Source organism: Felis catus, chromosome A2 (assembly GCF_018350175.1).
Source record: "Felis catus isolate Fca126 chromosome A2, F.catus_Fca126_mat1.0, whole genome shotgun sequence".
In the NCBI taxonomy this organism is placed as follows: domain Eukaryota; kingdom Metazoa; phylum Chordata; class Mammalia; order Carnivora; family Felidae; genus Felis; species Felis catus.
In genome coordinates, this window is record NC_058369.1 from 32,938,873 (window position 1) to 32,965,455 (window position 26,583).

Genomic DNA, 26,583 nt, shown 5'->3' on the forward strand with positions numbered 1-26,583 from the left:
AAGGGGTTATAAATGGGAGATGGTGTAATTAGATCTCTCCAGCATTTATTTTCCTTGTTGACTGCGAACTTTATAGAAAAGCTTATATTTAGTGGTTTTCTAATTACATAAGGTTCAACTTTCCTTCACAGATATGTTTTTTCCCATAGATTAAAAAAATAATTTGAATTAGTCACTAACATAAAAATGGAATCTTTCTTTTCTTTTTTTTAAATTTCGTCATTTTAAAGAAACTTCTACACCCAACGTGGGGCTTGAACTTACAACCCTGAGATCAAGAGTCACACGCTCGACTGACTGAGCCAGCCAGGTGCTGCAAAAACTGGAATGTTTCTGATTCAAATCTGGATATACTGAGAAGTGCTGCTTGGCAAATATAAACTCTGGTTCCTCGGATTCCATCTCTTCCAGGTAATGTTGATGACAAGTACGTGACCAAAAGCCAAGTCACCTGGAGTACACTTGTTGCATTAAGGATTTTTGGAGAGAAGTTGTTCTACCCTTGTGTGTCCCTGCTCTTGCTGGACAAATATCTTGGCCCCAATCAAGGCTGATGCCACGTGAAGGTATGGTCGCACAAAGTAGCCTGGACTCAGGAGGGAAGGAAGAAAACCTAAAACTTCAAAACAGCCTTGGGGCACTTGGGTGGCTCAGTCGGTTAAGCATCTGACTCTGGGGTTCGCGATCTCACAGTTCATGGGTTCAAGGCCTGCATCAGGCTGCTGTGAAGCCTGCTTGGGATTCTCTCCCTCTCAAAAGAAATAAATAAAAATTAAAAAAAAAAAACAAAACAAAAAACAGCCTCAATAACTCGGATGGGTGTTAGTGATCCCTGGATGAATGTGGTTTCAGTCCCTGGACTTCTGGTGGGTGGGGTTATGCCGTAATCCATGTGCCTTTACCACAGAAGGACAGGCAAGGCAGGTGGGGCACTTGCCACTGGCTAGTCACCACTGGCTCCACTGCCTCCACCCACCCTCTTCATTCTCCAAATCTAGCTGCCTAGTCCCTGGGCACTTCCCCTACAACTCTCCCCTTCTGGCAAACTCCCTGCCTTATCAAGTTGCCATGGCGGTCATCGTCAGGCCCGACCTGGCCATGCTAGAAGCACCAACTTACAGAGAGTATGCACAAGAGACTCGCTGTGAGGGATACATGGATCACTTAACAGTATTAAATAAAAATCATCTCAAGAATTATAAATGATTAAAAAATTAATTTGGGTTATTACTTGGCAGACTTCACAGTTTCCAGGAGACAGGAGCCTGACTCTCCTATAGTCTCCACGTTAGCCAACACCAACATGTGCTTCCTGAGGTGGCCAGGCTCCCTCCCGAGTGGGAACGCATGTGTCTCTGCTGCTATTTTCGGAACTGGCTTTACAATAAACTTAACAGAGACGGTGACTGGGGAGGGAGGAGAGGGCAAGAGAAGACAGGAGAGGAAGCCACTGCTGGCCTTAATTAACAGACACACTCTTTGGCCATGACCACGTCAAAGAAAAATATTTTCTGACATGCATTTAAAAATTCATGGGAACTGCAAATCAATTTTTAGAGCTGGATAAAATATTTAAAGAGGACCGTAACCCTGAGTTTTAAGCCAGAATGAATCAAGTCTATACAGCCTCTCGCTTTGTACGAATTTAGTATTCATTCATTCATTTTCTGACTGGGAACCTGTTGTTCTGTTTGTTTGTTTTTGGCCAGGCACCGTGGTAGACACTAGAAATAAGATGTAAAAACGGAACTAAAACATGATCTTCACAAATGTTGTATATGGTATACATCAGTTTCCTTAAACACCATGCAAACGACAAAACTCTATTGCGTGGAGATTCTTTCTGATTGAATGGATCAGCGTGGGGCCCGAGATTCTAAATTTCTAACAAGTACTCAGGGGACACTGAACCTCCCTTTGCATAAACAGCAGAGGTAACCAGATCAGAGAATAGCATTCCTCTTCAGTAGATGAGGAATGCAGAGGCCAAGAGTAGCAGAAATGCTTGCCTTAGAGTCACTGGCTGGTCCAGGGTAAATAGCATTTAAGTTCTTTGTCCCCCAGTTTAAAATTCCATATGGGGTGGGGTGGGGGCAGGAAGACACTTGTCTGTCCTCTTCCTACAGGACACGCTTTTGAACATAAGCAGAACGGGATAGTAGTGACTACCAATGGCTGGGAATCTATAGTACACATTTTCATGGGGCAATATCACACCCATGGGGACAAAACAGGCTTAATTCTTTGGGGTACAGTGGGGTAAAAAGCCTTACTCTTTTATGTATAAAGCAGAGATATACAAATAGCACATAAGGCCATAGACATTCAGCGTATCTGTTTTTGTCTGGCCTCAAGGTCATGCCGTGACCACCCACTTGTCCTCAGATACTGTATCTCTGACCCCACCAACTAGATCAAAGCTACCCTTAAGTGTCCTCAGGGAACCATGTACCTGTCCTTCCCAATGGCCTTGGTTGTAATTATCAGATGTTTTAATTAATCGATACATGTTTTTTTTTTTTAATTTGTATTTATTTATGAGAGACAAAGAGTGAGCAAGGGAGGTGAAGAGAGAGAGGGGGACAGAGGATCTGAAGCAGGCTCTGCACTGTCAGCATGGAGCCCAATGCAGGGCTCGAACTCATGAACCCTGAGATCACGATCTGAGCTGAAATCAAGAGTTGGACGCCTAAGTGACTGTGGCACCATGGTGTCCCCACTATAATCTTTTCTTCTTATTATTTAAAACTATTTTTAATGTTTATTTGTTTTTGAGAGTGAGAGAGACAGAGCGTGAGTGGGACAGGAGGAACGAGAGAGAGGGAGACAGAGAATCTGAAGCAGGCTCCAGGCTCCAAGCTGTCAGCACAGAGCCCGATGCGGGGCTTGAACTCATGAGCAGCGAGATCATGACCTGAGCTGAGGTCGGATGCCCCACTGACTGAGCCCCCCACCCCAGGCGCCCCTCACTCTGTGTCCTTACCTCTACACCACAAGTGCCACGAGAGCAGGAACCACATCTACTTTCATGCACCAATGCATCGCCAGGCCGAATGCAGTACCAGGCACACACGGTCATCAGGAATTCTTTGAGAATGAGTAAATCAACAAGTAGAGACAGCACACTCGAATTCCAGCCCGGGACGGGCCTCCATCCCTCTGTTGTGGATCTGGTTTTTAATAGCATGACTCACGGCAGTTTCTTCCTGGTCCATCAGATACACCTCAGTGACCTCAGATCCCCACCGCTGCACCTTCCACTTGCTTGCTCAGCACGGGATGGTATCATTCATAAAACGCCCATCACTTTCTTTTTACTCTTCCCTTTCCTACCCGCCTCCACCCTACAAAACTAGGATTTGCACGCACCGAACGATAAGCCAATGTCTTATAATTAGATGTTTGTTCTTGCCACTGTCATTTGGCTTTGACTGTAAGACCAGGGAGGGTAATCTAATAGCTTTGTGACCCTGAGCAACGTAAGGGACCTCTCTCTTTCCAGCCTTAGTTCTCATGGTAGAAAGATAACAACAGTTCCAACAGGTTTTTTTGTGAAGATCAAATTAGGTAACGTGTACCAAGTACTCACCATTGTGCCTGGAACAATGTTAGCATGTAATGAACCCTAGCAGTCTTAAATTGCACCCAATGTTGTGAGCTGATAGAAGCCTTAAAGTGTAGAAGAGGGTAGACTGTTACCAAAACGTATATTTAAAGAACACTAACCAAAATTTACCTTTATTGTGCACCTATCTTGTCACCACCCATACATTTACTTACTCTCATCTTTATTAATAATCCTATGGGGAAAAAATGCCATCAATATTCCCATTTTCAGTTGAAGATGAGATTCACACAGTGTGTAACTGATGAGTGGCATTTACACACACATTTGTCTGTCCCCAGCGTCTATGCTCCCAACTCCGGGAATCTCTGGGGATCTCTAAGCAGGGAATTCAGCAAAACCACCCTGGCACGAGCCTCTTCATCTCCACATGCAGAGGAACAGCCAATTGCAGCACAGATTCCCTTTGGTTACTTTCATTATCAACAGAGAACATTCCACGCTGGAGTCTGCCAACAGAGCTTATCCTAACAGACGGCTTCCGAGGCCTGCCAAAGAACAGGACTCCAGACGGTCTCGTTCTCCTCAATGACAAACAAGAACTCTCTTCACCCCTGCTTTATCTCTGTGTCCCCAAAAAGTATACCCTTGGCAGCTGCTTTTTTGTAGACCTTCTAGGAAGCAAAACAATCACATGACTGAATGCTGCCATCCCTCTTCCTAATTAACATGCAGAAATATGCAACCCATAACTCCAATTTGAAATGTCACTCTGGCACTGCACCTCCATGCTGAGGGAGAACCTTTGCAAGGCTCAAAGTGTATAATCAGCCTCTTCTACCCAGAGGCATTTGTAAAACAGGCATGTTTGGAACCACCCCATTGAATAGTTCATCCCTTGTAAACGCTCTCCTAGAGAAGTCCCAAGGGCTCGCTGAGGCAGCAACCTGTCTTGCTGAGTGAAAATGTCAACAAGAAAAAATAACAAGCAAGAAAAGCCAGGCAAAGGGAGATGGTGCAGCTGATTTATTTCCAGCACCATATCAAATACATTACTTCGGTGCTACAGTTAGGAAGATGAGCCAAAGAGGAGAGACACATTTATTCCTGTGTTCTTTGTCTTGATGTCGCATCTATCTCATGACAGAATAAGGAGTTGGCTCCAATTGCCAAGCAGAGATGAATTCATGAGCTCCACTAAGAACTTCTGTGCTTTGTGAGGGACAATGGTTAGGTTCCTTATAGAGGCAGGAGGGGCCTCCACTCTGTTGGTGTAAATGCTATTCTCAGCATTAGAGCTGGTGGGACATGGAAAGTTTCATCACGCGGCCCCTAGCCCCATCACCAAACCTGGCCTTTTCCAAAGTTTCTTATCTCGGCAGACCTACCAGCATCTATCCAGTCATACGAGGCAGCAACCAGGGGTCATGCCAGGAGGACTATTGTCACCTGCACCTTCTGCCTCCTTCTTATGATAACTGATGCACTACCAAGGCCAGCTTTTTAATCACATAAAACTCTCAAGATTCAGTCAACTCATCATTACCACCACTACCGACACCAACATAGTCCAAACCTAACTCCAACTCGGGTTGCCAGATGCAATGCAAGACTGGATGTTCTATATATATATATATTTTTTTTTTTTGGTTAAATCTAGCAACCTAACTCCAGCTCAACCCTTAGAACTTACTTCAATTATTACTTCTACGGGCGCAACTTTTCCCAACTCCATAGAAATCAAATCTCCCCAACCTATAGCCTTCTTTATTGACCCTAGAACACTCACAACCGTAGATCTCTTCCCTTGATTATATAAATAATGTGCCTTGTGCACTCTGAAACTTATGAGGACAATGATCGTATCTGGTTTTGTTCAGCATTTTATTTTTAACGAGTAAACAACTGAATAAACAAACTAGCAATACAGTCTACAAAAGAGGGATCTATTTCCAGGGAGCAGACATAGGAAATACTGGCATCCCAGTCCTGCCTGTGACATGACTTGGGGGATAGGCTTTGTCTAGGCTTTGTCCCAACGCCCTTTAGTGTCTTAGACCGGTCTCTCTCTCTAGATCTCAGTTCTATCTTCTGAAGAAATGACTCTACTGCATTTCCAGCTTTAAAATCCTACAACCCTGCAACTCCAAGTCCCAAAGAAATACTGGACATCAAGGACTGTGCTGACAGTTACCAGGCCCTGAGGTTTTAGTGCTTCACTCTACTTGTCTGCCATTTCACACGTCACTGAATATATCCACAAAAGAAGATCACCACTGCTCTGTAGTAACATCCTCTTTGGGAGGATTCAAAATTATCCTTTTTTTAAGGAAGCTTAACTTTGAAACATGTGCTTAGCTCTCTGAAGTCAGCTGAATGAGGGGCGCCTGGGTGGCTCAGTAGGTGAGCATCTGACTTGGGCTCAAGTCATCATCTCATAGTTTGTGAATTCAAGCCGCACGTCGAGCTCTGGGCTGAGAGCTCAGAACCTGGAGCCTGCTTCGGATTCTGTATCTCCCTCTCTCTCTGCCCCTCCCCTGCTCAATATTGGTCTCTCAAAAGTGAATAAATGTTAAAAAAATAGATATAACAACAACAAAAAATAAATAAAATGAAATCAGCTGAATGAGAAGGGAAGGGTCTTCTGGAATAGGTCCTCGTCTTTCCCTGAAGAAGCTTTCGTTCTAGAGCTGTGCTACACAACATGGCAGACACCAGATACACGTGACTACTTACTTGAAACTAAACTCAATTTAAAATTCAGTTTTTCAGTCACAATAACCACATGCAGTTAGTGGCCGCCATGTTGGACAGCTGAGAATACTGAACATTTCCATCACTGAAGGAATATTTGTTGGATTGCATTGGTTCTAAAGGAAGCAGGAGATGGTTCCTTGCCCCTCCTTCTCCAGGACCAACTTTCTGACATTCTCTCGGTTCGTCCTACTTGCTCTCTCTGGATTCAGGCCTTGAAGCCGGGGCTAATTCCCAAACTGAAACAATGTCCCCGAGTCTCTCACTTGAACCCATGAGGTCCCCTGGCCAACTGCCACTTCCTCAAGAGGGTCTACTCTGATATGAAATTAGATGCAGTGCCCCTGCTGTATGTTTCTGGAGAACCCTAGAGTTCCCTTCTCAGAACATGCACCACTTCTCTCGAAATTGTTTAATTTGCCTCTTAAGACTAAGGGGCAGAGTATGGACCCTGGAGCCAGGCCGCCTGGGTTTGGATCCCAGCTCTATTCCTGGCTGACCATGTGAACTTAGAAAAGATAACTGGCCTCTCTGGGTCTCATACTCCTCTTCCATAAAATGGGGAATCGATGGTACCTACCTCTTATGATTGGTGGGTAATGAAGTGAGTTGGTGCATATAACCCACTTACGAGTACTCAGCACACAGTACCTGCTGGACAAGTACTGGCAAAAATAAATCACTAAAAAGCATAAGCATCTTCAAAGGCACAGCTGCTGTGGTTTTCCACCCTGCACATCACACCCGATGCCATGGAACAACATCTGATGCAAAGCAAATGGTCAATAAATACTTGGTGAAGTGCACCGTGCATGCCTAGAAGGACATGCTTCAAAATTGCGTGGCCAGAAACTTACTGTAGAGTTACGCTCAGAACAGTGTATTGAGATACTTGTTCAGGAGAGCTCATGGCAACCATGCTTCCAAACCATAATGGGGAGTGGGGGTAACATCCTAAATGTCCACCTGCAGGGGACTGGTCAGCATACACTGGGATACTGTGTAGCATTTTAAAAGAAGGAGGCAGAAGTCTATTGGGCAATGTAGAAAGATTCCCAAGAACTGTGGACTGGGAAGGGCAAGAAGAGAGAAATAAACAAGGGTACTACCTACAAGCTTTTTGTGTCTACCTTTTCTAAATCTCTACACTAAATTCTTTAACAGTGGATCTCCATGGGGAGGAAGAGAAGCAACTTGGACTGGAGTATGTTTATGTTCTTCACTATATGAAGTATTCCATCATGTACATGTATTACTTTTACTTAAAATGATCAAAGTGTGTTGCCCTGAAGAGTGTTTTATGGGGGCACCTGGCTGGGTCAGTTGTAGGAGCATGCAACTCTTTGTCTCAGGGTCCTGAGTCTGAGCCCCATGTTGGGTGTAGAGATCACTTACAAAAACAAGTAAGCTTTCTTTAAAAAGGAGTATTTTGTGTTGTTATGCTAGACTTTTCTCTCTGGAACCAGGACATGCCAAGAGGAAAACAATCTGAGAAGACAAAAAGACGGCGACTACCTGGGAAGTAAATAAAGATGTTTTACTGGCAAATGCGCTGGTTTACTGACTAGCAGAAGGGGGAGGGAATCCACCAGGGTGGCAATTTCGGACCAGTCGTGTGTGTAAATATAAGAGCTAACGCTGATTGAGAGCTTACATGTGTCAGACACTGTGCTCAGCCCTTTCCAATTATTGTCTCATTTAATCCTACCTATGAGGAAGCACTATTATTATCCTCATTTTACCGAAGGGAAAATGGAGACACGGAGCATTAAGCAACTTGCCGGAGGGCACACAGCTCCACAGCAGAGGGGCTGAGATTCAATCTCAGGCGGGGCTGCAGCCCAGCCCGAGCGCTTGTTAGCGACCAACAGACAGCTGCCATCGGGCTGGTCCAAGGGAGGTAAAGACAGAGGAAGTTCTCCAAAGATCCGGCCAGCTCTATGCCTTTGACAGTATTTGGCATTTAATAAAAATTCCACTTTGCTTCTAGCTTATAAGAGTCAACATAATACACTTCAGTTGGTTCCAAAAAAGTATGAGCTGTCTCATATGGTAGGAAAATTATACAGCTAAAAGGTCAAAGGCTGACACACACCGAACAGTCAAAAGGCTGAAAAATGGAATGGATTAATGCTGGGCATAAGAAATTTCAACTCCAAAACAACAGAGCAACCAACATTCACAGAAAGATGGTTTTATATGAGATGATCAGACGCTCTCTGAAAAATGCTTCCCTATTGCTACCCAGCATGAAGTTAGGTTAAGGTATGGATGAGTTATTTCTACGATTTTTTAGTTATAGCCAGGCTATTCTTTTCTTAGCGTTTTCAAGAAAGAGAGTGCGAGATCTGAAAGTCAAACTGAGCTGGGTTTGGTTCCGGGCTCCAGTATTCTAACATCAGCTCTGAGCCTTGAAAATGTTCCTAACTGCTACTTGGTCTTAGCGTTCCCATCTAAATATTCGGTGATAACAGCTTCTCTGTCAAAGTGATAAAAATGAAATGAGAAAACCAACGGACTCCACCTGTACATCACTTGTAACATAAATAACTCAATAAAAAGAGGTTAGCTTCCTTGTTTCCCAGACAGGTGGTTGTCTATGCCACATGCTTTTCTTTTTCAACCCAACACATACTCTTTGGGATTGCATGATTCTCACCCTTAACCTTTCCAAAAATGCAAATGGGTATTTTTTAGATGAGGGGATTCAAGCTCCCCAGACGGGCATAATAACTGATTTCAAATAAGGACAATTCACTTTCTGCTAACGAAAGGGGATTCACACTTGTTCTGGTCTGGGCCACTGGAATTTTCAACTACATTCACATTTGCAAGACAACCTTGAAGAGGCTCCTGGTACATCCAGTTAGTAACCCCCTCTCTTCCCTCACCTCACTCCTAGACCTTAGTGAATCACCCTTTCTCAGATTCCCTTCTAGTCTCCTAACCACCAATCATATCCCAACACTTCCAGGAAACTAAGACAATTGATAATTACCAATACTCAAGGGAAATATTTCTGAATTCACAATCAGGAATTGATTAACATCTAAACACAGCCTAATGTATATTCACAATTTGGAAATGGGCAGTAGGTACAGAGATAATGCTCTGCCCTTCCCCCCTCCAAAAAATATCAAACCATAATCAGCATATATAAGATCCGTGACCCTTAATTAATTGCTACCCACTGCCTGGAACAGGGGTTATTATCACATCAAAGCTACAATATCCCTAATAAAATAACAGTCTTTGTTTGTACCCTTTGTTTTTAAGTCTACTCTTGAAAATGCCCCTGTGATCACCTAATAAATCCAAATTTTAAAATGACTAAGACCTACCATAATAATTTGACCAAGTTAATAATCTGACCTAGTTAATAGTATCATAGTATGCTCTTCAGTCTCAAATAGTTACACTCAAAAGAACAATCAAGCTACAATAATGTTTCCAGAAAACATACATTGAATTTTTTCCCCACATTTGGCTTTGACCTTGCTACGCCATTTGTGGGATCTCATCCTATAGACATATTTGCACTTGTGTGAAATGATTTATATCCATGTTATTTAATGCAGGTAGTGTTTTGAAACATTAAAAGTATTTATCCGTAGGGAACTAGTTACATAAATCATGGCCATGCTGATACAATGAGATTATACAGCCATTTAAAATACAAAACGAATGCTTTCTTACTGCATTGCAAAAACCTATCAGACATCCTGTTAAATAAAAGACCAAGGTACCAAACAGCATGTATTGCACACTACCTTTTGTGTAAAACAGGGGAGACATAAAAACACATGCACAAAACACATTTGTTTATATACACACATGCACATGTATCCTTGTATTTACATAAAGAAGTTTCAGAAGGGTGATCAAAAACTAATGGCATTGCATGTAATATTGAGAAAGAAGAATGTAAAATTAGGCAAATAAAGATAGGTTTTGGAGAGAGATTACTTATTTAGTACTTTGAAATATTTTGTTTCATGAACCATATACATGTATTATCTATTCAAAAAAATGCATTAAAAAATCAATTAGCGGTAAAACATGACATTCCATTTTCAAGTTTAAAACAGTTCCTATAAGGTCACATTTTGTGACTGACCATGACTCTTTGCCCTCTTCTTTTTAAAAAAAAATGTTTTTAAAATATTTTTACTTTTTTTTTTTCAACGTTTATTTATTTTTGGGACAGAGAGAGACAGAGCATGAACGGGGGACGGGCAGAGAGAGAGGGAGACACAGAACCGGAAACAGGCTCCAGGCTCCAAGCCATCAGCCCAGAGCCTGACGCGGGGCTCGAACTCACGGACCGCGAGATCGTGACCTGGCTGAAGTCGGACGCTTAACCGACTGCGCCACCCAGGCGCCCCTATTTTTACTTATTTTTGAGAGACAGAGCGTGAGCAGGGGAGGGGCAGAGAGTGAGACACGGAATCCGAAGCAGGCTCCGGGCTCTGAGCTGTCAGCACAGAGCATGAAATGGGGCTTGAACCCACAAACTGTGAGATCACGACCTGAGCCAAAGTCAGATGCTTAACCGCCTGAGACACCCAGGCGCCCTTCTAATACCATGCATGCTCATACTGAAAAACAAGGCGTGTGCGTGCATGCACACAGATACACACATTTAAATTAATAAATTAATAAAGGAGAAAACTCTTGGAGAAGAAAAGTCCCCAAAACTATTTTTGAAGAGCTCCACAAAGCCTTACTGCATACACCTTATTTCATCAATCACATTAAGGTGAGCTGCAATCTCCTGTAGCTGATGAGACTCCTCTATTCACAAAACACTTATGCCTGAATGGCCCCAATCCTCCAAAGCGCCCAGGGCAGAGGCATCCTCACCACTGTTGTGTAGACATGCTCACCTTCATAGGTGCCGACTTCCAGAAGGGTCCCGCTCTGCTCGAGGTCCAAGAACTCCTTCACAGTCAGAAAGTTATAGTCCACGCCAGGCACTTCTCCTTCTCTCGGAGACCGGGTTGTGCCTGCATAAATGCAATGGACACCATCAGTCAATGCAAACAGGAAGTTCCCCATTTAGGTGTAATTAACATAACCTGTTCCGTAGGCTGGAGGACCTGTGAGGGTCCACCTATCTGCCTGGACCGGGACCTGGTCAAGGCACCTTTGTTCTAACAGCACAGCATCCCCACTTCCACCCTCTAGTGCTGGCGACCTTCACTTCAGGTGGGAGAGAGAGCAAACCAAGCACAGCTGGGTAGTCTGGGGTGAGTTTTATCATTTCTTAAAATGCACTGAATGAAAAAGGCAGACTGGATTTTACACGGACAATATTCACAACAAGCAGCTTTTAGGACTCCAGTAAATACTAAAAAGTTATCCACCTTAAGCTCAGAGCCTAAGAGGTTTATATGTTTACCACAGGCCTCACAATTCTTGTGTTCCGAGGTACATCCAGCAAGTTCCAATGTAATAAGCCGTTTGAAGAAAATGACACCCACTGCATCAACATATCACTAGAGAAACGCAATTACCCAAGATGGGTGGATGGAGATCTCCCAGGGTTTAAAATGCTGCTGCTCTCTGTGTAATTAATATGTTTGACGAAAAGAGGCCACCCCTAAGTTCTGACTGGAAAGAAGGGACACTGAATTTACTAGGAAATCCTCCTCTTGAATTAATATGGTCATTCGCTCAGTGACTAATGAACATAACAATTCTTCTAATGAGTCATACGGGGCCTCTGGAGTATTTAAGTCACCCAGCTCAGGTGCTAGGCTCCAGACCTATCATTTTAGCCTAATCTCAACAAAAAGTGTGGAAGGAATGAGGAAGGAATGTGGTTTACATACAAACCAAAGAAAACCAACCAAGAAGCCATTACATAGTGTGTACTAGAACTAATGTTAAATATTAGGAAAGACCAAAAAAAGAGCCAAACACATGATTTCTGCTCTTACATTCAAGTTAGGTGAAGCATCTACAGAACTTATTTTGCAAGGCACCATTAGCTGTGATGCTTTAAGGTCAAGGTTTCCTACATAAAGAGCAGGGATTCTTCTTGATTCCTAGGAACTTAGTACCCAAGGATTTCCCCCTAATCCTGGAAACTTTAAAACAATAACCAACTGTTTGTATCTTCTGGCTCTAATGTTCTATGATCACTTGCCTAGGTGAATGATCATGTCCATACACCTACGGTGGCTATCCAGAATCCTTTCAAGTCAAAAACAAAACAAAAAACAAAACAAAACAAAAAACCCCCACACACCTCAACACTTGCTGCGTATTTAACTCGGGGTAAGTACATTTTAAATGAGCCTGATTTTTCCAATACCTGAAATCTGAATGTTTTAAAGAGTTGCACAGTGTCCACAGTATGGTTGTATTGCACACGTTTGCTTATCAGGTCCCACATACTAAGGCTTTCTGGTAAAGAAGCCTTCTTGTGTCCAGAAGTCTACTCTTGATTTTTTTTTTAAATGTTTACTTATTTTTTGAAGGAGAGAGAGAGACAGAGTGTGAGTGGGGGGGCGGGGGCGGCAGAGAGAGAGGGAGATACAGAATATGAAGCAGACTCCAGGCTCTGATCTGTCAGCACACAGCCCGACGTGGGACTCGAACTCTAGACTTTGAGATCATGACCTGAGCCAAAGTCGGACGCTTAACCGACTGAGCCATCCAGGTGTCCCCAGAAGTCTACTCTTGTACCATCTCCTAACTTCCCATTTCTGGCTCACCTGGCAAATGATACAAGTCCCTTTAGGTAGACTACAAGCTTTAAATTGCAATCTCCAATATTAGGCACAGAGCAGGTACTCCAGAACCATAAAGAATACCATATATTGTTGATGAGCAGGTGTCTGCGGTGGGAATGATAAGTCCAAGGCTTGCCACTCCTCCCAACAACCTGTGGTCCTGGGCATGTTCCTTAGCTTCTGTTATTACTTAGTTTCCTCATCTGTGAACTAGGCATAACAGTGGTACCTACACTATAGGTTTGTTGTGTGCACTGAATGAAGTAAACCTTTCAGAAGGCTTAGCTCAATAATTGTCAGCACATATTATAGTTTATAGCATTGTCAGAATGAAATGAGTTGACAGAATGCTATAGTTCAAATATGTACAGAGGTCCCAATTAAAGCAAGCACCAGTTCAGGCACTGAGGAAACACTGGTGAATAAGACAAAGCCCCTGACCTAATGGAATTTACATTTTACTATGAAAGAAGAAAAAAAGCATATGTGAATATAGCATATTCACAATTCGTCCATAGGAAACATAGATTAACGTGTCTCAGAGCAATGTAAGGTAAAGGATTTTTTTTTTTTTTTTTTTTTTTTTTTTGATAAAGGATTTACAAGTATCTTGGAAGAGGAGTGCCTGGGTGGTTCAGACGGTTAAGCGGCTGATTTCGGCTCAGGTCATGATCTTGTGGTTCATGAGTTCAGGCCCCGCCTCAGGGCTCTGTGCTGACAGCTCAGAGCCTGGAGCCTGCTTCAGATTCTGTGTCTCCCTCTCTCTCTCCCCATCCCTCGCTCATGCTGTCTCTCTCTCTCTCTCTCTCTCTCTCTCCCCAAAAAGAATAAACATTAAGAAAAAAATTTTTTAAAGTATCTTGGAAGAAGGAAGCAGGGTGGGGGGGGGGAGGAAGTTATTTTAGGTGGGGATTAGGAAAAAGCAGGCTAAGGAGCGGCCACCTAAAATGAGAGCCATGACAAAGTGATTGGAAAGCAGGGGAGTGGTGGGGAGGCCAAGAACTTTGATGCAGGAACAGGCTCCATATGTTGGGGGAAGGGCAGAGTAATTGTGACAGGATAATGGAAAGGAGGTTAGAAATAAAAGCAAGGGGACACCTTAGGGAAGCCACGGCAGACACTTCATATTTTGTCCTAAGGAAGATGGGAAGCCACTGGAAGGTTTTCAGCAGGGTGGTGCTCTGATTCATTTTAAGAAGATCATGAAGCTTGTCCGAGAACAGGCTTTGGGCAGAGGAGTAGGAGGAGGTGGGCAAGAACAGCAGCAATGAAACCAGTGAGGGGGCTATTACAGGGTCCATGTGAGAGAAAATCAGGGCATAGACAAGAATCGCAGGGTGGGGAGTAGTGCAAAGCAATCAGATTTCTATCATCCATGGTGAATATTACAAATAGCTGTGATACAGTCCACAGGATAGACAGATTAAACTCACCAAGCCACACTAGGTCTGTATTTGAAGACAGAACTTGTTGATGGAGTGGAGGGAGGGTGTAAGAAAAAGAGAGGGATAAAGACTGACATCCCATTCTCTGACCTGGGCAAAATAGGCAAATGGCCTGGTGCCCTTTACAGAGATCAAGAAGACAGGGGAGGCAGTGGTTCCTAGGGGAAAAACATTAAGAGTTCACTCGTGGGCAGGTCAAGTTTGAGATGCGTAGCCCTCCGTAGATGCGGAGGGCTATGGAGAGCTGACCAGGTAAGTCTGGAGATCAGAGTGGAGACGGGGACACAAAACCGGAAGTGATCAGCAAACCACTGGCATTTGAAGGTAAGAGACAGAGATCATCCAGGGAGAGTGTGTAGAAAAAGAAGGCAAGAGGTTTGGGTTGAACACTAAAACCTTGTAATTTTTAGAAACTGAGAAAGACCCTCAAGGAAAACTAAGACGTAGTGGTCAGCAAGGCAGGAAGAAGCAAAGGAAGACGGCGTGTTGTCTTGGAGCCAGGTGACAAAAGCTGTTTATCCGGCTGCTCGGAAAACACAGTCTCCACCATATTGGGAAATCCCAGTGTGGGGCAAGAACAGAAACTCTCTGAAACTTGCCGTGAAGGGGTCTGTCCTAAATGTGTTCTGTATGGCAACTTTCTACTCAGGCACCATACCATAAATCCATTAACCTAATCTATCCCCCAACCCCACCCCCCCCCCAAAAAAAAAGATGAGGATAAATAAAGCCAAATGAAAGATCTGTTGGGTTTTTGCGGTCTTCCAAAACTAGACAACGATGGGTTTTCCCCTCTCCTTCAGTAGCCGCCTTCTCTTTGCCATTGACCAGTTTGCCAGATTTCCTTTCAAAGCAACAGTCACCCCTGGGTCTTAATTTCCTGAAAGGATTCAAAATTACAGAAGAACTTCAAAAATGCTACATTTTAGAGGAATAATGAAACTAGTAGATACTCTTCTCCCGTGTAAATAAATATGTTTGGTGGCCTTTGAGCTGCAGGGGAAGGAGGTGGGGGGCGGGTTAGTCTCCACCCACGGAACCTTCAGGGTTTATTACCCAGACAAAACCTTTCTACTCTGCAGGCTAGCAGGAGGTTTACTCCCAGTTATCCTCCGAGTAACCCGCCCTGGGTCTGGGCCAACATGACCAGGCTCCATTCAGTGACGCTAGGGAGAAAAGGGCAGGGGAGGGGACCCCGCCTCCTCTTTTCTTCTAGCAGAATGACAGGCTGCCGGCTGGACACACGCCTGGCAGATGGCATTTCAAAGGGTTTTCAGGAGCCATCTGGGGTGGGTACAATTATTACAAACCACACTTCTAACAAAGCCAGAAGGGTTACTTCCTGGCAGATGAGAAGTAAAACAAATTCTATCATGTTCCTCAGGGACAGCGTATTAAAAAAAAAAAAAATAATCACCAGGCTGACAAAGTGGGGTTTTCCACGTCCTACAACACTGCCTTCTGCGTGTCTAGCCAGAAATCGGGCCAGTGTCTTACAGTTATTAGATTTAAGCAAATAAGCACAGTGTTCACCTCCTTGCCTGCAAAAAAACAAACAAACAGAAAACAGGAGTGAGAGAGAAGATCAAACCGTAGAGTAGGAAAGGATAGCATCCATTAACTGGATGCTTACTTAAGGTCACAGGCGATGTTAAGCACTCCGTCAATACTCCTGGATTTGTTACAAGAAAGGTAAAAGGAAAGACTGTTATTATACTCATTTTATTGACGAGGAAGCTGAGAGAGAAAGGAAAGTTAACTGCCCAAGGTCATGTAACAAGGAAGCCAGGAAGAGGTATGGTCTCTTAGGAAAACAAATCTCTTTAGATATTTGTGGCAGCACAGGGTTTGTAGCAAAAACAAAACAAAAAGACCGAAGCAAAAGCAGTCCTCCAAAATGAAAACCTGGGTGCCCATAAATATGGGAGTGATTGCATGCAATACGGTAGATTCACCCTCAGGAAAATGTTTTCACTATGTAAACAGCAGTGAGATCTACACACAGTCACCAGAAGGAAGGAATGTCTATGATGTTCAGCTGAGTGACACAAACAAGTTACAGAATACTATGTAAACTATCACTGCATTTTAGTGAAGCCCTGTGGATGCTGCATGTTTTTTGAGTTAAGAAATCATTAAGTGGGCAGAATAATCCTAAATCCTTAGCAGAGGTAACCTCAGGAATGTGGGTTCAGAAACGAACAGAAACAACATGATTATTTCTTTAAATACCTCTCATACTCTGAATTGTACGAATGGGTATGTAGCTGTTCCGGCGTTTTATAAATTGAATGATTATTTCAGGAATCTTGAACAACTTGATTCTTGGGTACCCTACTCAACTATCTTCCATAGTCACTTAGTCCTTGCAAAACTGTGCAACAGAATACAGGCTCCAAGTGAATCAAACAAACAGTATGTTCCAAGGTTTCCCATGGCACAGAAAGCTGGCATCCATGTCAACAACACTTACCTTTAGTTAATGAATAAAAACACACTACATATAAAGTTGAGAAGATGGTGTTGTTCATTTTCTGCCTGATTTTATTTTTTATTTAAAAAATTTTTAATTAAAAAAATTTTTTTTTCTCTTAAGGTTTATTTATTTTTGAGACAGAGAGAGACAGAGCATGAACGGGGGAGGGTCAGACAGAGAGGGAGACACAGAATCTGAAACAGGCTCCAGGCTCTGAGCTGTCAGCACAGAGCCGGACGCGGGGCTCGAACTCACAAACGGCGAGATCATGACCTGAGCCGAAGCCGGACGCTCAACCAACCGAGCCACCCAGGTGCCCCTGCCTGATTTTATTTTTTAAACCTCAATCCATTAGTCACTTAAAGAGAGCCTTTTTTTAAGTGTTAAAATGCTTACAAAATTTCACTGGGTAGTCAATGCCATCAAACTTTCCCACCACCTGATCATAACTGAACAACTGAATTTGAGCTACGCCCTGCTGAATGTTTCAGTATGAATTAGCAATGCCCCCAAAAGTCCACCTTTTAAAGCCTGAGTGGCTGCTTGCTTCTTACGCACATTTTATGGCTCATAAACTTTTGGTATACTTGGCTTGAGTGACCCTTCCTGAGGAAATCAGAAAGTGACCTTCCTTATCAAACTCCACAAACCGTGGCTATAGAAAGGAAAATGGATCCAGCACTCATTAGATCTCTCCTTCGAATCTGAACATTCTCGTGAAATATCCAATCGAGGCAGCAAATGAAATCTTAGGGATGGCATGCACCATGCTGTTTCCTCCTGCCTCATATTCCCAGCATCATCAGGGTTTAGGTGAGCTGTCACTCAGTACCTGTCCAAAAGGTCTCAAGGCCAGAATGCTAATAGAAGAATCATTACCCTACTAAGACTAAATTGTTAATAGTCAGTGATTTCACCTGCTGTTAAATTAATCTGGGTCCTGCTTATCAAAATCCAACAATGAGACTTCAAAAAATTATAGTCCCTTCAACTACCGTCGATGTTAAGGCAAGATCATTCCGTACAATAAAGCAATTACTCACATTGCTTGAAATTCGTTGGCTATCTAGGACAGCCTCATGCTGTTCATTTCTTTTAGCTAATGGAGATGAAGCACAGTTGAATGTACTGTTCCTACAAATTCATTCAGTCACCTACCACTCACACAATTTTTGCCATATTACAGGACAGGCAGTAAGATTTACTCAATATTTGCCCTTCAAATCAAACTACTTTTTGAAAAATGGAACTATACTCATGTAAAAAAGAAATGCTTAACTGCTACATACCTATTAGGTTTTTCTTTTTTTTAAGTTTATTTATTTATCTTTGAGAGAGAAAGAGCAGGGGAGGGGCAGAGAGAAAGGGAGAGGGAGGATCCCAAGAGAGCTCGGTGCTGTCAGGCCAGAGCCCAACAGAGGGCTTGATCTCTCTCACAAGCTGTGAGATCATGAACTCAGCTGAAATCAAGAGTCAGATGACAACCGACAGAGCCACCCAGGCGCCCCCTGACTAAAATAGTTTTAAAAACCTTACAATACCAAAAGCTGGCAAAAGTCTGAAGCAACTGAAACTCTCATACATCGTTGGGAAGGCCGCAAAATGGCACAGCCAGTGGGAAAAGAGTTTTGTCATTTTGATATGACACGAAACATAAATTCACCATGTGACCCAACAGTCATACTCCTAGGGATTTATCCTAGAGAAATGAAAACTTCTGTCCACACAAAAACTGATACGCGAAGGTTTACAGTGGCCTTATGCAGAATCACTCCAAACTAAATGAAAACAAACTTAATGCTCTTCAACGGGTGAAAGGACAGACTGTATTCAGTCCCTGCAGACTGCAGATGGGTAAAGCATGGATGAACCTCAAATACATCGTGCCAAGTGAAAGGAAAGCCAGACTCAAAAGGCTGCCTCCTGTGTGCTCCCATTTATTTGATTCTCTCTAAAACGCAAGGCTGCAGGACGGATAAGGAGTCATCAGCGGCTGGCAAATGTGCAGACAGAGTTGACCACAAAGCAAGAGCACAGGGGGCGGGGGAGAGAACTGTTCTGTACCCCGACTGTAGTTTCTCCGTGTTTCTCAGCACCTACAGAACTATATGTATATATACGTATACATATATGTACCATGAAGGGTGATTTGACTACTTATAATTTATTTTATACAAAGAACACATTTAGCATTACCTCAAGTGAAGAATGGGTTTCATTCTGCCATAAACAATAAGTGACTAAAAATAAATACAGCAAAAACAAAATAAAGCCTTTCCATTTTACTAGAGCCTAATGCTCTGAGCCTGAGGTCTGCGTCCTCTTATTACAAGGGGGAGATTGGCAAACATCAGAAAGCTGTTAGAGACCCATTAGCCCCAATTTGAGACTTTCTACTTCACAGAACTATGACGATTGTTCAAAAATTACAAAGAAAAGCGGCTGCTCAATGTTCGAGTACCAGCAAGAAGCCGAAAACAAGTTTTAGGCACCAAATAGATGCCTAACTCATCTCCCATCACTTACAATCATTGAGAACCACGGTAACCAGGCCTCCAACCCCTGAGGAAACACTGGGAGAGGTTAGAGGCTTGAGGACCCAAGTCTGTGTCCACCACCTTACCCTCTAAAGAATTTAGATTGCCGAACTTTGCCGGCCTTCCTTTCCTCACATATAGGTAAGGATGGGAATGATAGAAATAAATAAAAATTGTAAACAATAAAAATTTTTACATGGAAGTAAAACAAACGGCTGTACTCACGGCTCTGGGTGAGCCTCGGATGACACAATGCCTATGTGGACCTATCTCATCACAGCGTCTACCTGCAGGAAGCATCCGAAACAAAGCAAGGAGTTGATTTCCGCAGACGTTGATTTGGGTCCCAGGATGTGAATTTCAACAACAGGCTTGCAGATCTCATGGAGAACAATCTCTGTGCTTATGATTTAGATAAAATCATTTTGTGTCAATGCAAAATATCTTCAGATTCAAACCTACATCATTCTTTGGATGCCGACCCTCCGTAAATGCAGCCTGCTGTACTGTGTGTAGGAGCTTGGAGGCCTATTAGCTATTTCAGTCCTTGGTTTCAAATTAAAAACGGAGTGAACACAGGTTCTACAACTAAGCAGTCTTTATGGTTTCACCCTGTACAAAAAGTTCCTGCCTCCCTGGCTCTGATTTATAAATGACCTTCTTCCTTTTCTCACCAGCCCAGAAATACAAATCTCATTGCATTTGCCATTGCAAACATTCTTCTATGAGGAGACGCCTTTTTCTTAGGGAGACAGGCCAATCACAAGAATGTAATTTTTTTTTTTGCTTTTTAAAAAATATTTATTTTTGACAGAGAGACAGACAGACAGACAGAATATGAAGCAGGCTCCAGGCCGTGAGCTGTTGGCATGAGCCCGAAGCAGAGCTCGAACTCACGAACCGCAAGATCATGACCTGAGCCAAAGTTGGACACTCAAACGACAGAGTCACCCAGGTGCCCCGCAAGAAGTATGTAAATCTCTTCATGCCCCAGACAGATTTAGAAACGACCCAGCCACAAATGCAGACCAGAGCCTTGAAGATTTGAAACACAAACAATTTTTCTCTGGTGCCTTAAAGGTGGCAACAGGCACCCCACTGTGGCGCCATCAGAATGTGTACTGTATGTTATCTTCCTGGATTTTTTTTTAATTTTTTTTTTCAACGTTTATTTATTTTTTGGACAGAGAGAGACAGAGCATGAACGGGGAAGGGGCAGAGAGAGAGGGAGACACAGAATCGGAAACAGGTTCCAGGCTCTGAGCCATCAGCCCAGAGCCCGACGCGGGGCTCGAACTCACGGACCGCGAGATCGTGACCTGGCTGAAGTCGGACGCTTAACCGACTGCGCCACCCAGGCGCCCCTCTTCCTGGGTTTTTTTTTTTTTTTTTTTTTTTTCAACGTTTATTTATTTTTGGGACAGAGAGAGACAGAGCATGAACGGGGGAGGGGCAGAGAGAGAGGGAGACACAGAATCCGAAACAGGCTCCAGGCTCTGAGCCATCAGCCCAGAGCCCGACGCGGGGCTCGAACTCACGGACCGCGAGATCGTGACCTGGCTGAAGTCGGACGCTTAACCGACTGCGCCACCCAGGCGCCCCTCTTCCTGGATTTTTAAATAAAACCACTCTCTTTTACCAAAGCTTTTGCATTGCCAACACTGCTACTTAACATGAAGTATCCAACAGAAGTCCAACAGATCTTTTCTCATAAGAGAACATACATATGTTTAAAACAAGTCCACCTGGTCTCATCCTTGCATCCTTCCAAATCTCTATCCTTTGGGAAAGGGGTAGAGGAAGCATGAAGCTAGGCCACATAGATACGACTACTGGAAGTCAAGAAAGACTCTTGATTAGGGAATAAAAAATAAAAACATTCACAGTTACTATTTATTGAGCACTTACTATGTGCCAGGGAATTGCTACGTATGTACTCCACAGATGCCAGAACCCGGATGCTCGTCAGGGAGCAGAGGGTGTTAGAATGGCCCCTCCAGCCAATACATGATGGCATCTCTATCATTCTCCTTATAACCATATCTAAAGTGCTGTGCACTCTGTCAGGCGATGGGAGTGAGCAAGACCCCGAGAAAGCTTAAAGCTTGTGAGGAAAGGATAATAGGCGAGAGGACGGAGAAACCAGAGAAGGCTCCGGGTTCTCTGATCACAGGGACCTCACAGAAAAACCAGAGGTGCGAGAAAAGCGTGCTAAAGAGCAGGAAAAAGTTGCAGTATGACAAGAGGAGAGAGATGTACAAGGTAGTCATGGAGCCTTGGGAAGGGCTGCAAGTATTCTGTGGCTCTTATTTGGTGTGTGAGCGTGTGTGTGTATTGGATGGAGGGAGAGATGGGAAAACATACAGGGAAGGAGGGGGTAAAGACTCAAGATACTGGAGGTCTCAGACCTGAGAGCTCAGTGGACTCGGATTGGTCATAGGAATGAATGGGTCTCAAACTGCCAGTGAGCGGCAGTGAGCACCACCACACACACACACACACACACACACACACACACAAGCTGTGTTATATTTTCAGCGGAACTAAGTTGTTTTCAGAGAGCCTAGAATCTGATTGGGCCTGGGTCCCATCCAAATAGATGCCTCCTTATAAAAAACTAAAAGGGACTCGACTGATATTGTCCCTAGAGAACACCACAAAATGAGAACCAAAGAAGGGCCAACCTACTCCTACGAGGACAGGGATCAAAGTTTTTAAGCTGTTGACCTGTTATTTAATGTTCTACAAATCTCCACTCCCTCCTTCATTTCAAAGGAAGCCTTATTGAGGAAGGAAGGTCTCACGTGGTATGATGGTTGTTTCTCTGTGTCAACCTGACTCGGTTAGAAAATGCCTGGTTACTTGCTAAAACGTCATTTCTGCCTGTGTTTGTGGGAGTTATTTCCTGAAGAGCTTCGCAGGAAGACGACTACCCTGGCCAAGTGTAGGTGGGTATCAGCCAATCTACTGGGAGTCTGAATAGAACAAGAAGGCAGATGAAGGGCAAATTTACTCTCTGCTTGTGCTGAGACATCCTTCTTCTCCTGCCCTCAGACTATGGGGCAGTGGAGGTGCTCATTTCGGGGCCTTCAGAGTCAGACAAGGACTTAGACTTTTGGCTACTCTGGTTCTCAGAACTTTGGACTCAGGCTCAATCACACCACAGATTTTCCTGGTTCTCAGTATGCAAAGACCAGAGTGTAGGATTTTTAAGTATCTACAACTGCCTGCATGAGCCAATTTGTACCGTAAAGATCATTCTCCCCCTCCTACTCTCTCTCTACACATACTGTCTTCCTCCCCCCACCCCCCAACCCATTCTCCTTCTCTGGAGAACCTTAATACACAGGTCACCACAAATGGATCCTGTGGGAAGCACAACTTTTACTAATTGGACATTCCCTCCGTCTAAACCTTCCAACCATCTTAACAAAGGTCACAAGTAGCACCCTCATCTTTCAAATCCTGACCATGACAAAGAACACTCAGTAATCATGTCTCGAATGGAATATTGCCAAGCTGCTCAACAGCAAGTTTATCAAGACAAATGTTGTCAAGCCGTCAACAACTCACATGATGGTTACCACAAGATCTTTTCGAGTTCCGTCTTGCATAGAGGAACAACACGTGACAGAGGCACAGGAATCTCATTAAAGAATCACACCTAAGACACTGGGAATAAATAAAGGCTTGGCATTTGTCCCGCTGTGCTGATGATTTAAAAAGTGGCCTAGATACCAGAGATGGGGAGCATCTGATCTGGTTTTTGTGATCTTACTTGTAGCTCGACTCTCTACAGCTGTGACTGAGGCTGAAGAGAAACAGGTTTTCAGCGCCTCATCCAAGGGAGCCACCAAGAGGAAGACAGTTCAACAGGAACTGTTCCAATTGTCCATACATCCTTTTCCTGAAGGCCAGGTGTCCTTTGTTATTAGAAGTTTGAACATGTCCCCTTTCAAGGAGATGCACACAATTCCAAGGATGAATGTGGACCTTGCAGACTGCTGAGGGCATCCATCACATTATGATACAGAGAGAGGATATATATATATATATATATTTGCCTACGGAAGCCTTTGGCAAGCGACTAGCTCCTGACAATGAATAAAGGCAGCGATTTTTCAAAAGGAAGGAACTCGTATAAGAAGAATCAGGTTCTAGTTCCAGCTTGGCCACTAAAATTAATTATGTCACTGACCTTAGAAAATCCCTTTTTATGCAGTTAATGGCTTTACCTGTAAAACAGGAAGGGTAACCATCGCCAGACTATATATCACAGAATCCTTATAACAAATCAATTCCTATGCAAGGATACAAAATCCTTAGCAAATTTAAGGCATTTAAAAATTATGCTCAGGGAGGGGTGCCTGGGTGGCTCACTCAGTTAAGTATTTAAGCGTCTGACTTTGGCTCAGGTCATGATTTCACGGTTCATGTGTTCAAGCCCTGTGTCAGGCTCTCTGCCGTCAGGGCAGAACCTGCTTTGGATCCTCTGTCTCCCTCTCTGCCCTTCCCCCATCACATGCGCACACACACTCTGTCTCTCTCAAAAATAAGTAAGCATTAGAAAAAAATTATGTTCAGGGCACCTGGGTGATTCAGTCAGTTAAACGTCCAACTCTTGATTTCGGCTCAGGCTCACGAATTCAGCATTCATGGGATCAAGCCCCGCCTTGGGCTTTACACTGACAGCACAGAGCCTATGTGGGATTCTCTCTCTCCCCTTCTCTCTGTCCTTGCCCCAGTTGTGCATGTACATGTTCTCTCTCTCTCTCAACAAACAAACAAAGCCAACCACTGCACAAAATAAACAAGAGTTCTTAAATTATGTTCATAATAAACATCTGTATTTAGGCTGATATGTACACTTTATACGCACTGCCTCACTTAATCTTTGTAATAACCCTAGATGGTCGGTACCATTATCATCCCTACTGCACGGAGAAGAAAAATTATGCAGAGAGATGCGGAGACTTGCCAAAAATGACACAGCTGGCAGTGCTGCGGCAGAGGCAAGATCTGAACACAGGACCTCACAGCCACAGAACAGCAACAGCTCCTGGATGTAAAGAGACACTGGGGTGGAGGAACGGACTGGTGGGGAGGGAGCAGGTGACCCTCCACAGCTCTCCGCCTGAGGGTGAATAAATCATCACCTGTCCTCAACATAGAAAGGTCAGGGGGCTGATGAAGTTGAGCAGCAGGGGAGAATGCTTCCCCCTCACGACTTTTTTGATCCCACACCCAAGCTCTTAAGAACTATGTCTTACTACTCTTAGCCAGATTAATGAGGTAAATTGGGCCGGAGGTTGGGCCCTTGGGCGGCTGAGTCGGTTAAACTTCTGCCTTCAGCTCAGGTCAGGATCTCATGGTCGGTGAGTTCGAGCCCCCGAGTCAGGCTCTGTGCTGACAGCTTAGAGCCTGGAGCCTGCTTCACATTCTGTGTCCTCCCCCTCTCTCTCTGCCCCTCCCCTGCTCACGCTCTGTCTCGTTCTGTCTCTCAAAAATAAATAAATGTGAAAAAAAAATTGAAAAAAAAATTAGGCCACAAGCCAGTGAACAGGAAGGTCAGGTAGTAACTTGAAACTAAATATTAACCACTCTTCCTCTTTTATGTGAGGAAGGGAATGATGGCACTCTAACCTCATGGAAACCCTGCATTCATTAAAAACAGTAAAGTGAGGGGCACCTGGGTGGCTCAGTCAGTTAAGTGCCTGACTTCGGCTCAGGTCACGATCTGGAGGTTCACGAGTGTGATCCCCGCGTCAGGCTCTGTGCTGGCAGCTCAGAGCCTGGAGCCTGCTTCAGATTCTGTGTCTCCCTCCCTCCCTCTGCCCCTCCCCCACTTGTGCTCTGTCTCTCTCAAAAGTAATAAACATAAAAAAAAAAGCAAAGTGAAAATTCTCAAGCTCTCATTGATTCATTTCAAACATTCAGCAATCGGGAAATAAAGGATAAGAATCTCTACCCTAGATGCACGCTTATCAAAAATCAACTTTTGAGGATTAACCTGAGGGATTTTTGTTCAAAATGGAATTCCAGAAGTCACTAAACCCATATCCTAGCACTAAAGGCTGTTTATGATAAAAGGGGACTATGTCAGATAGACCTTCTCCATTATGACAGGCAATACTGAATTAATGACAGCAATTGTCTGACTAAGAAGAAATGAATGAATTCCAATGATCTCCACCAGATAATTTCAAAAGGAAATCTGAAAATGATTATTTTGGTGAAAAGCTACAATGAATTAAGAATATCAAGTTTCCAGAAATTAGGTGACTTTGTAAGTCTGATGCTGAATGTTTCAAATATGTGGAAGCTTCCTTTCTTTAGCTTAAAAAAGAAAAAAAATCAAGAGTGACTGCTAATGGGCTGTGGTTTCTTTTGGAGGTAATGACAATATTCTAAAATCAGACAGTGACAATAGTTGCAGTTTTAGGAATACGATAAAAATGCTGAATTGTGCATTTTAAAGGGGTAGATTTTATGGAAACTGCACTGTGTATCAATAAAGCTGCTAATATTACCCGAAAGAGATGCAGAGATAAATAAAAAGTAGTCTCTGTCTTCAAGGATATTACACTTTAGTACAGGAGTTATTTTTCCAGGAACAAGATGTGCAAGGTATAATTCATTCTGTAACTATGTAACAGCTGCTTCCATGAGGCCTCCCAATATATGAACAAAGAGAAGGATGAGATCAGAAAATTACCTTATATCACTTTCCTAAAAAACTGTGTCCTCTAGACTCTCTGAATGACAAGAGAAAAACATTGTTATAAAATCTGAAATCAGACTTGGTGAGTTCTAATTCCAGCTCTAATATTTACAAACTGTGCAACTATAGCCAAGTTAAATGTTTTAGGCCTTGTTTTCCTCATCTCTAGAATGGGAGTAACAACAACACCCGCCCCATAAGGTTGTGCAAGGATTGTATAAGACGACACACATAAAATGCTTAGCCTGGTCATAATAGGAATTCAACAAACAATGGCCATCATGAGAGAAGCATCGTTACCGTCAATGCCATAACACACTCTAATTTTATTTTATTTTTTTAAAA

The 26,583-nt window shown here is 43.4% G+C and overlaps 1 protein-coding gene across 18 annotated transcripts in view; it reads right to left on the bottom strand.

Annotated features, from left to right (window-relative positions):
• MAGI1 (membrane associated guanylate kinase, WW and PDZ domain containing 1) overlaps positions 1 to 26,583 on the bottom strand; it is a 638,028-nt gene that overhangs the window by 117,858 nt on the left and 493,587 nt on the right. For all 18 annotated transcript variants that reach the window (XM_023249926.2, XM_023249923.2, XM_023249922.2 and 15 more), the window contains one exon: positions 11,206 to 11,325. In XM_023249926.2, coding sequence (XP_023105694.1) covers positions 11,206 to 11,325 — 120 coding nt within the window. The remainder of the gene's footprint in view (positions 1 to 11,205; positions 11,326 to 26,583) is intronic.